The sequence below is a fragment of the Melozone crissalis genome, unplaced genomic scaffold, assembly GCF_028551555.1.
Source record: "Melozone crissalis strain CALT ecotype California unplaced genomic scaffold, PUWL_Pcris_2 ptg000013l_1, whole genome shotgun sequence".
Taxonomy (NCBI): domain Eukaryota; kingdom Metazoa; phylum Chordata; class Aves; order Passeriformes; family Passerellidae; genus Melozone; species Melozone crissalis.
The window spans coordinates 26,661,015-26,673,136 of record NW_026535791.1 but is presented as its reverse complement, the minus strand read 5'-3'; the positions used below and the strand labels follow the sequence as shown (position 1 = coordinate 26,673,136).

The following is a 12,122-nucleotide window of genomic DNA, read 5'->3' as shown; positions in this document are numbered from 1 at the left end:
AGTTCAGAAAAGGTAGAAGAGCTGGCAAAACCTACCTTAGAGTACAGGAACGTCTGTATTGACTTGGAGCCTTAGCAAGAATTTTTTTCCAGTAAGATCACAAGTTTATGTATGTTTCTTCCTTGGATATTTGGCCAAAACAGTCTGTAATTGCTGCAGCCTGCTTATGCTTGCTTCTGAGAAACCTGTAAGATGATCAGTAACAGATTTGCTTGTGACTGCAAACTCCCATACCCACTACATTATTACTGGTTGCTTGATTTATTTGTCAATGAACTTTGCTAAAAGCATAGAAGACAAATTTCTGTTGAGTTCTGATTGTAGGGGAAGTGAGGAAGCCTAGAGGGTCATGGAAGACCTTGTTTCTCAACCTTCAGCAATACATGCTAGTTTATAAATCTCCTTAGATGTGGCAAGTGTGAGTCACAGGATCTTGGCGTGTTGTCCAGCATCAGTTACCATAATGTGATGATTGGCTGTTGAACTCTGAAGTTAAGGAGGGAAGTGTGAGACTTTGCACTCACCAGTGTTAGACCTCTATGCCATGTTTCCTCACACCTGAGTTGATACTGCAAATGAGGGATGGATTTCTGGGCTAAAAAGCTTTGGACCCCCATGATTTCTGATATGCTAACTTCCCTCCCTCCCAGCAGCCATGCAGCTTGTTTGAGGTACTTCTTCCTGTGCAGGCAGAAGCTGCAGTGCTGAGCTGCTGTTCAATACAGTGTCCTGTCAGCTGCTTCCTTTGCAGTCTGTGCTGCGGAGCTGCAGTCCAACCATGCATCATTGGCTCCTGCCATTCTCGTCAGGAGTTCCTCCACACATCCTTTCAGTATTGTGTGATCAGTTTCTTTTTGGTTTTGTTCCTTTCCCAACTAGGCGCTGGTGAAATTGCATTTAGAGCCACGGTGCTTCTGTCTGCATTTTCTAAAACTGTAGAGGGGGCACAAAAGACCAGCACACATATGGAGCACATAAAATGTGCTTCTTGGTAGTGTCTCAGTAAAATTGAGAGAATCTTCTCAACCAGGCATGGTGATCTCTTCTGTGCGTGATTTAGTCATCAGTTAAACCAATGACAACTTATCTAATTGTTTTTTCATAATTTAAAAATTAAAAATAATGATACCTTGATATTGCCAAGGTTATCATTCCTGAAAATTTGAGCTGAATTAAATGGTCCCATAACCTAAGCTTTTCAGGTTCTATAGGCAAGGGTACATATGGAACATACATTTGGCCTGGTCAATCCAAAACCATCCTCGGAGGGCTGGTATGGTAAAGGCTGGAGAAAGAGTACAAATTGTGTCAGGTGTTTTTTTAGAACTAATCTCCTCATATCACGTCTTCAAAAGTTGTAGTTACAAATTAGAAAAGCATAGAATTCTTTTTTTTATGTACCTTTCCAGCACAGAAACACTTCTTTCAGTTAATACACTTATGTGGCTCAAGTGTTGGTGTTCCAAGCCCCCCACCATTGGTATAGAATATTGCTAATATTTTTCTCATTATAGCATATTTCAGCTTTTGCTTTAATTCATTCGCTCATATCCCTACGTTAACCATACTAAATACATTTTTCTTTTTAATATGCAAGCTTTTTTTTTTACTTCAGTGCATTCTATTATTCATGGGAAAATAATTTCTAAAAAAAGTCCCAGTCCTGCTGTTAGTATGACATTTGGCATTTTCAGGAGGTGAAGAAAGATGTGTTGATTGCAGTGCTTGAGGAGATTGAACTGACAGCTGTATTGTAGTTTCCATGTCAGTAAAAGTGAGTGAAAGAAGAGTACATTATTTTTAAGAGGCACCCATTGCTCAGGCAGCACAGCAAAGGCAGGTCAGTGCTTTCATTCATCATGATGCAGAAAAGCAGTGGCATTTCAGAAGAAACTTGAAGCTAACTCCATTTTCCAGTGGCACTTTACATGATGGTTACAGAGTTTGCTTAAAGAAGATTCACATGAGCCAGTTAGTGGTATGTCTTGCTTCCTAGGTTTCCTCAGAGGAAGTAGGCACAGCTCTTGAAAGACTGCATCCTGCCATTGAAATTTAATTCCCTCTTATGTCTCCATATTGGGTGGCTTTTCAAGCTGGAGGTGTTTCCACGATGAAGGAAAGAGCATGACTAAAGGCACACTGTCACATTTGAATGGCTCATGAGACAGCCTTGCCTGCCTTGTATTTCAAGTCTTTGTAGTCTTTGAGGATGTTTCAGGAAGAGGGAGTTCTGATCAAAATGTTGGTCCCTGAGGCTTTCCAGTTATACTGCTGGACCCACAGTCCCCTTGAAACAATTTAATAGTAGTAGTGCATCATTCAACACTGGATTACAGTATTGTAAAATGTAAGTGTTCTCAGAGACAGAGTGAAGGAATGAAGTATAAACGTGCATTCCTGAAAGTGGATTTTGTAAATATTTTCCTTTCATTATTCGTAGAGTGGGGTGCTAGTGTGTCAAATTGATATTTTTAGGTTTGCTGCTACTGCTGTTTTGTGGTCCTAATGTTTGTCTGGCTTTTACCTTTAAAAATTGACAGAGTGACATCCTGTTGCTCAGAAGCTATATAGTTGTTATTGGATCTCTCCAAATCATTTGTAGGTATCAAAAGTAGGTAATACTGGTGTTAAATCTCTGTTAATACAGTGTTGAGAAATTAAGGATTCAATTCCTTTTTTAGAGAATGAAATTCTTACTTCAAATGTATGAACACCTTCTCATTGCAGTTTCTAGAACCATAACTCATTGCATAAGGTAGCAGGCTTGTTGAGTGTACAAGTTAATAAATGTATTACTAGGACAAAAAGGTGTCTTAAATAGTGTAGGAATTGAAATAATTTATTTTCAATACAACTACCTTACTCCATTTGTACAAAAGGGTGTATCTAAAACAGTATCTTCTAACATACACATTCTCATTACAATTACTACTTCAGTAAGAAGTCTTTTTTTTTTCCCCCAAAGGAAGGAATAGGACTTAAAATTAAAACCAGAAGAAAAAATTAAATTATAGACTGAAATGAAAACTCCCTATTATTTCTCTCCAAGTTTTATTTTTGTGGAGTTGTATTTCTAACAGATTTGATGTCAGTACACTGTACTGAAATTATCTTGGATGACATCAGAATTTTTCTTACATCAAAATTATTTTTAAGACCTGATACAGGGGTTTTTTTCATCTGTGTACTGTTGGGGAGACATTAATCTACTACTGGTTAGGTTTCTTGTATTGAGGAACTTCACATTACATAAGGGAAGTTTTTCAAAGCATTACATTATTGAGGTGCAATCACTTTTGAAAACAGAGTTTTGGTGTGTTTAATGTATTTTTTTTCATTCTTTCCAGTGATTAACAAGACTCCAAAACTAAATTAGATGTTCTCTAATTTTCACTAAAGAATGTGTAAAATGATCATCTGGAAGACCATATTGAAGTTCTAAATAATTGATTTCTGAACTTACAAATTAAATGTTAACATCTCAAACCCAGGTTCAGTTCAAAACTAGACACTGCTGATTTTTATAATGAACATAAATGTCATTGGCTAGCCCTCACATATTACATTTTTAGATCCTAAAAACTAAGATTGAAATTGCAGCATTTTTAGATCAAGGAAGCTGATTTACTGCATTCCTATACAAACTACTGTCTGTCATTTAAAACTAATGTAGGAATTCAGAATACATAACAAAGAAGATGCATATCATTTGAAATGCTATTGTTTTTATCTCTGCTGCTTTTCCATTGAATCTGTGCTGCTTCTGTGCAACTGTTTTCCACTGTAGAAACTCCATCCTGCTGCCTTGCTTCTCGTGAGCGTATTTACAAAAGTAGTGATGTAGCTGGGCCTGCCTCTGCTATTTCATCCCTCTCTCACAAACTGAAGGGTGGGTATGCATGCCAACATAGCAAGGTTATTCAGATTCTTTACCTGCAAAATGTTTTGGGTTTGTGTTTCTTTCTCCTTCCATGCATTTTCATTTCATTCATGTAAGAAAATAATGTTTTGAAAGCGAATGTTCAAGTTTGGTATTTGTTGGGAGCTCATCTGATGTAATCATTCAGTGTTGCCTTCCTGAGCTGCCGCAACTCCATGATGCACAATCTACCTATCTCTGCTTTGTAAAATGGAAAGTGACTGTTAGTCTAATTACAGCTGTTTTCAAATAATAGGCAAAAGTATATAAGAAGAAACAGGAAATAAGATCTGGGAATTTTTTCTTGCTTACAGACAAAGCAGCTTGCTGTTTTATGCACTTTTTCCTTTGGGAGATTTTTCTTTTTGTGCTGATACTCCTGAATGCTGCTTAGGATTATTTCTCTATGTGCAAAGCTTTGTTTTCTTAAAAAACAAGATACTATTTTTGTTGGAAGCCATCGTTAGGCTATACCTTTCATAAGCAGTTTTGTTCTGGAATGTTTTCCTCATTGGTATTTGCTAATCATGCATGTACTTCAAATTTGATATTTGCTGAATGGCTTGAAGTGTTATATGTCCTCTTAAAATGATTGTCATCTTTTCACATTTTTTTTTCTCTTTTGTGAGGCATTCTGTAAAACTTTCAACCTTAAGTATTTTCTGATCTGGGAGACTGGGAAAAATGTGTATAAAAGTAATTCTAATTTGCATTTCAGAATTTATCACAAAATAAGCATCTCAAAATAACTCATGAGTAAAACTGGTGAATAATTAAGCTGGAATGGCTGAAATGCTTGGACTGCAAAACTTTTTTTTTCTTTTAGCAAGAACAGTCATTTTATAAACCACAATTTACCTTGTTATTTCTTGCCTTCTTATGCCAACTTCCCCCTTCCAAGTGAAAAACAATTATAGAACTTGTAAAAATGAAGACAGATTAGACTCTGAAAATTGATTAGGATGATAAATACTTGCTATATTCTCATTATATTCTATTTGCTTACATTTGATATATTATTCTTGAATATAGACACAATATTTCTTCTCTGCTCTTAGAAGTATGAACTTCTGCAATGTATTGGAAAGGCAGAAAAGTATTCTAAATTTCAGGCTTGTTAAATATTCCAATATAATTCATCCTTCACTTTTTTCCTTTTGCTGTTAGTTTTATTGTAAGGTATTTAAATATGGAAATAGCAAATAAAAATTTTTTACAACATGAGGAAGCATCTTGTTGTTAAATTTTACTCAAAATTTTCCTAAATTTTTCTTGGTTGTTTTTTATATTGTGAGAGATAATAGTAGGAAAAAATTGCATCTATGTATTTTCTAGGGTAGGGGTAAGGGTTGGTGATTGAGAACTTCATGAAGTTGCTTCAGATCCCATAATGCATAAGAAAGTAGACACTGATTTCACATCTTCTAATACTGAAGATACTAGATAAAAGGTGACTGTCTATCCTGTTCCCATTAGAAATCAAGGCTTAAATTTGCAAATACTCTTTGATTAATTGAAACTTTATTTTTTGACGAATAGTTGCTTTCTCAAAAATAAGCCCAGACAAATGCAAATAACCTTTTTAATATCTAGAAAAGAAAAATATTCCTAAGTACTGTGTCCTAATTCTGCAGGCTTACTAGGGAAACACTTCTCATGTTTGACTAATGAAAACCCATTCAAATCAAAAGGATTTAACTCTGCATTCAAGATTTTGCAGTAAGGATTCATGGAGAGACAGCTGTATTAACTGCTGCATTGCTTCCAATAATTTCCATATTGCTTGGATTAATTTTCAGAGTATAATTCTACAAGAGAGACTTGGTTCACAGAGGTATCAGAAGCAGATTGCCTTCATAAGCTACTTTTTGCATATATTTGTTTTATATGTACCTGTACTAAGCTGCCTGTAGTTCTTGTAGCTCTTGCAGTCTTACAGCTCTGTAGATTAATGTATGTACAAAGTCAATGTGCATAGGAACAATAAATTAGTGCATTGAAATAGGAGGACATCATTGACCAGAGCTGGCCGTTTAACTTAGTGGTTGAAAAAAGTGGGTTTCTTGTTTTGGAGGGGTTTAAGTGTTTTTATAGCTGAACATGGGGTAGATTTTGGATTTGAAAAAGTAGATTCCGTAGATTATCCATTTGAGTCATTTTGAGCATATTTGAAAGCCTCTCTTCCAATTTGCCTTACTAAGTGTTTATTTCCTACAATTCCTGGCTTTTGAGCATTGAAGAAAATAAATCTGGCAATACATTTGAGCTCTGTTCAAGTCTCCTGATGCGGTCAGCCTGTCACACATTGAGATAGCAGATAAATAGTCCCTGGTTTCTGTCGCAGCTGTGGTAAACATAGTTAACTCTGGAATTTCACCTAAGGATGTAAATTGTGCATTTTGTAGAAAGAATGAACTGTGCCTTTTGCCAACCTCCATAGTAGTGTTTTCTTTGTAAAAACTTTCTAACGCTTATTTCTGTGTATCTTTGGGAAAAGAAACGTATCAAAAGTATTCTAGGGTGAAAAAGATCCCTTCATGTTTCCTTTCATTTTGATGTGAACAGAAGCATGTGTTTGATACTTACCTTGTGTTCAGGTCTTCAGTCTTTGTTTTGTACTATTGAGGGTGTCACTGTCAGCATGTAACAATTCAATTATGAAACATTATGCAGGTGACCGAATGAATTTCACAGGAGCTGCTAGACCGATTTCTCCAGCAGGAAAATCAGACATGGCATCCAAGCACAGAGCTGACTGCAGGTCACCCAAGCTTGACGTGCGAATGAACCGAGCCGCTGCCGAGCAGAAAAAGCCCAGAAATACCGACAGTTTATCGGCCAGTGAGTGCCTGATGCTGAAATCAGATGCCGCAAAGTTGCGCTCAGACTCGCACAGCAGGTCTTTGTCACCAAATCATAACACTCTGCAAACACTAAAAACTGATGGAAGAACAACTCCTGGCCTGAGAGCTGAATCTCCAGGGCCAGGATCCCGGTCAACTTCTCCAAAGACAAAGACACTTACAGGCATTAGATCTGGTGCTAGTTCTCCACGACCCTCGTCACCCAATGACAAAACAACTCTACCTCAGAAAGCGTCATCCCCTGTAAAAACAAAGCTTGATCCTCCTCGAGAACGCTCCAAATCAGATTCTTACACGTTAGATCCAGACACACTTCGCAAAAAGAAAGTGCCACTAACAGAACCCTTAAGGGGGAGGTCCACTTCACCCAAACCAAAAATTACTACGAAAGATGGAAAATCTGCACCAGAAACTGAAAATAGAGCTCCTTCCCCTCACGTCGTACAAGAAAATCTTCACAGTGAGGTAGTTGAAGTCTGTACTTCAAGTACTTTGAAGACTGACAGCATTACAGATACCACCTGTGAAGACAACACCGAATTCAGAAGTCTGGACGATGGTTCTAATAAAGTTCATTTCAGCATTGGAAAAGCACCACTGAAGGATGAGCAAGACATGAGAGCATCTCCGAAAGTGAGCCGTAAATGTGCTGGCAGGCACACAAGACCCAAAAAGGAAAAATCCAACTTCCTTTTCAAAGGAGATGGATCAAAGCCCATAGAGCCTGCCAAGCAAGCAATGTCACCTTCTGTTGCAGAATGTGCTCGAGCCGTATTTGCCGCATTTCTTTGGCATGAAGGAATAGTTCATGATGCCATGGCATGCTCATCTTTCTTGAAGTTTAATCCAGAACTGTCCAAAGAGCATGCACCTATACGAAGCAGTCTTACTCAACAACCTGCAGAGGAAAAAGAAACCAAGTTGAAAAATAGACATTCATTGGAAATATCATCTGCTCTTAACATGTTCAACATCTCACCTCACGGACCAGATATATCTAAAATGGGTAGCATCAATAAAAACAAAGTCCTCTCAATGTTAAAAGAACCACCTCTGCATGAAAAGTGTGAGGATGGAAAAAATGAAACTACCTCCTTTGATACATCCAGTCATCACACAATGAAATCCAAGTCTCCTCTTCCATTAACACTGCAGCACTTAGTAGCTTTCTGGGAAGATATTTCTTTAGCAACTATTAAAGCAGCTTCCCAAAACATGATTTTTCCAAGTCCTGGTTCTTGTGCAGTCTTAAAGAAGAAGGAAAGTGACAAAGATAACAAGAAAGCCAAAAAGGAGAAAAAGAAAAAAGAAAAAGTTGAAGCTAGGCCAAGGGGAAATCTTTTTGGTGAGATGGCCCAGCTTGCAGTGGGAGGACCGGAAAAAGATACCATCTGTGAGTTGTGTGGAGAATCCCATCCATATCCTGTGACTTATCACATGAGACAAGCTCATCCAGGTAAGACTCCATATTTTTAATTCCCATGTCCATCCATAAAGTGTATTTCACACACATGCTTTGGTGTTAGTTCCTGTTAGGAAAATGTCAGGCTATGCTTTCTGTTATATACACTAAATTAAAAGTTATCCTTGTATACAGATCAATTGCACATCTTTGTGTATAATTTTAAGTAGTTAGGGATCTTAAGTTTCTAAGTTGTCTGAAACAAGGTCAAAATAATGCTCTGACTTTACAGTAGCTCTTCAGAAACATGCTGTGTTTTACACTTTAGGATTTGAAGCTGTGCTGAAATAAAAAATGAGATTGGTCAGTTAGAGTTTCTACATTGACAGAAGTTTTCTGTTACTCCTCTACTGTCAAGAGTAGGAAACTTCTGTCTGCTGTGTCAGTACTGGGTATCAGTGATTTAATATTTTTATGTATTTGTTGGTCTCTACTTTTTTTTAGCGCTGTGTGTGCAAAGTTAAAGTCCTGAATCTTTCTGAGAAACTCTAATCAGCAAAAGAATACCCTCCATTCCTTCTTAAGCTTTATTAGCTAGGAAGCAAGATTTTTGTGTTTGTTAAATTACAGATATTGTTGGCTAACTTAAAATACTCACCTTAACTATAACTTAGCTGTCTAAATGGGGATCTATTCATGCTTTGGATAAGTTCTTTATAAAACTTGAAAATGACATTTGAATTCTTTAGATAGTGGTGGGATAGATGGACAAGAACAGACAAGAACCTTGTTTTGGTTCTTGTCTGTTCTTGTCCATGTATCCCACCACTATCTAAAGAATACAGATGTCGTTTTCAAGTTTTATAAAGAACAATTCAGACACACAGAAAAGTAGAAAATCAGGCTGGAAAAAGACAAGCACTTCCCTTTCTCCCCTCTTCATCCCTCTTTTAGAGCAATAAATAATAGAGTAAGAATCTTGCATTTGAAATCAGTGGTTCTCACCTTTCCCCCATGTAGGCTGTGGCCGCTATGCCGGTGGCCAAGGGTACAACAGCATTGGGCACTTCTGTGGAGGATGGGCTGGCAATTGTGGCGATGGTGGCATCGGAGGGAGCACGTGGTATCTGGTGTGCGATCGGTGCAGAGAAAAGTACCTCCGTGAAAAGCAGGCAGCGGCAAGAGAGAAGGTATTTTCAGCTCCTGTGTTTAACTTTCTGTCTGCTTAGTAGTGCTGTGTTCACAACTTGAAAAGAAGGACTAGTTTAATAAATTTGGACTTTCATAATTTGGGAATAGCCTCTAATCCTCATTGTTAGGTTTGAGATAATGAAAGAGAAACGTCACTGGCTTCTGACATGTTTTCTTTCCTTCAGATGATAGTGTGCTCAAATTTGTAAAGTAATTTTATTTTTTATCCCTGTATAGCCACAGGATTGAATGTAATAGTTTTGTTAGAATCTGTCAGTTTATTTAATTTTGAATGGTTTTATTTGTTTGCTAAAATGAGGGCTGTTTTAACTTCATGTTTGAAGCTTTTTTAATGATCCTAATAATCCAGATCTTTGCATACAAGATGCCAGTAGAGGAGTTTTTGATGGGAATAGTACAAAAGGTGTTTTTCTTGTAGTGGTCTTCAAGGACTAATTTCAAAATCTTGCTCAAAGTATGCAAATATGTTGATGTTAATGATGCTGATTTAACTTTATTTTTAATCTAAATTTTTTGAAACTATTTGCACACAAAATTAATCTTGAGACAAGTGTCAGAACTATCAAACTATTAAATGTTTGCAAAGGTAAGAAAGTAATAGAAATGTATTTTGTCATAGGAGGCATTTTACAACAGGTAGAATTCAGCAGCTCTATTATGAGATAGGTCATCAGGCTTTATTGTGGTGAATTTAATTATGCCTTATTTAAATCTATCTAGATTAAACAATCTAGGAGAAAACCAATGCAAGTTAAGACACCTCGTGCCTTGCCAACTATGGAAGCTCATCAAGTGATTAAAGCCAATGCACTGTATTTACTGTCACTGAGTAGTGCTGCTGAGCCCAGTATCCTCTGCTATAACCCTGCAAAAGCATTCCAATCTCAACTTCCCAGTCTAAAAGAAGGAATTTCTGAAGACTTTCCCATTAAGATGCCATGTCTCTATCTACAGACATTAGCAAGGTAATTAAAGGGCATGTATGAATATTGATTTTAACACTCATTTATGCAGAGTATTGGATAAAAATGTGTCTATAAACTGAACTAAAGCTTTCATAGAAAAAGACATATTTTCCTAGTTCTTCATGATGTTTTTTTCTTCTATCTGTTTTGATCCATGATCCTGTTCAATCTTTTAGATTGTATTTTCTCCTAGAGTCAAATATGCCCTAAGTAGTTTTCAGATGCTAAATATTTTATATCAGTTCAGTTTCTGTCCAAAGAATTTGGAATTTCCCAAAGAGTTTAACTTAGTGTGTTAGTAGCAGACATATGTGCTACTTTTTTCTCTTCACAATTAAAAATAATAAAAAGGAAACCAGAAGACTTGGGCTTTCTTGGAAATTCTAAGTAAATTTCACTGTAGTGTCTCATGCTTATGTTGGGTAGACTTTTGGACCTAAAATACATTCTGGAAATACCTGATGAAAATACTAAAAGATAGAAAAAGGTGATCCCCAGTACCTCTTGGTTGGGAATGCCACTCTGTCTTCCATTAATACTTTTAAGTCATTACCAGCTTAAAAGCATTAATAGGTGAAGAGTAAATGACTAGCATTGGCTGATGAAGTGTATCAGAAAGCAATTTGTGTCTGTGTGTTTTAGCACTTTTTAATCCTGATTCTGATTTTAAAATCTCATTTGGTGTAGGCATCATCATGAAAATTTTGTTGGGTACCAGGATGACAACCTGTTCCAGGATGAGATGAGATACTTGCGGTCAACTTCAGTACCTGCGCCGTACATCTCCGTTACGCCTGACGCAAGCCCGAATGTCTTTGAGGAGCCAGAGAGTAACATGAAATCTATGCCCCCAAGGTACTTCCTTGTAATTCTAGGTGCTACATACAAATGTTAAAGCATTAGCATAACACAAATTTTAAAAAAAAGGAAAGCATTGCTGCAGTTAAGAAGCTAAAGTATCAGATCAGTTTCTGAAATGGCAGCATAAAAGCCAAAAGCCTATGAAGCTGTAGTTAGGAAATTTTTAGTGGATTATAGCATATCAGGTATGTATTTTCAACTGTTAGCAGTGAAGTATGTTTGAATATGTAAATATGCAAGGAATATACAAATCAGAACTGAAACTTTTTACTGTACTTCAATTACTTCTCTCTAGAAAGATCCTGGGTTTACAACCCAAATACAAAAAAAAAATTGTTCAGTTGATAAGGACTCTTAGCATACAGGGAAATTTATCCATAGCCTCTACTTCAGGCCTGCTTATTTCCCCACAGAGAAAAATTCTCCAGAATCTACAGAACTGAGGAAGTGATCTAAAGATCAATAATCCAAGGGCTGTAACTGTTGCAAACTCTTTGAGAATGTAACAGGTTTTTTTTACTCTATATCTGTTCTTTACCACAACTGATTGAGTGCAGGCTTTTTGAAAGGAAGTAGCTGTTGTTCTTTCAGGATTTCATTCTGAAGAGAAGCTTGAACAGGAGGAAATTTCATTGCCTTACACTTTTCAAAGCAAATGCTGCTGCTTTGTTCTGTGGGACATAAAAATGTCACAGAAGAAATGACAGTGCTGTCTAGGACCAAGAGTGCTTGATGGTTTCTGTCAGGTTAAGCCACTTTCTTGTCATGTAATGTTTACTGTGATCTAATTCAAGCAGGTATAAAAATTTTTGTTTCACCAGGGAAAAAATGGCTCTTACTATTAATAATAGTCCAGAATCTACTTAGATATGCTCAGTGTTCTCAGATGTCAGTGATTC

At 36.9% G+C, this 12,122-nt stretch overlaps 1 protein-coding gene across 10 annotated transcripts in view; it reads left to right on the top strand.

Moving 5' to 3' along the window:
- Positions 1 to 12,122, top strand: part of MYCBP2 (MYC binding protein 2) — a 177,521-nt gene that overhangs the window by 140,446 nt on the left and 24,953 nt on the right. For all 10 annotated transcript variants that reach the window (XM_054272161.1, XM_054272164.1, XM_054272156.1 and 7 more), the window contains 4 exons: positions 6,593 to 8,239; positions 9,206 to 9,375; positions 10,118 to 10,362; positions 11,050 to 11,217. In XM_054272161.1, the coding sequence (XP_054128136.1) occupies positions 6,593 to 8,239; positions 9,206 to 9,375; positions 10,118 to 10,362; positions 11,050 to 11,217 (2,230 nt within the window). The remainder of the gene's footprint in view (positions 1 to 6,592; positions 8,240 to 9,205; positions 9,376 to 10,117; positions 10,363 to 11,049; positions 11,218 to 12,122) is intronic.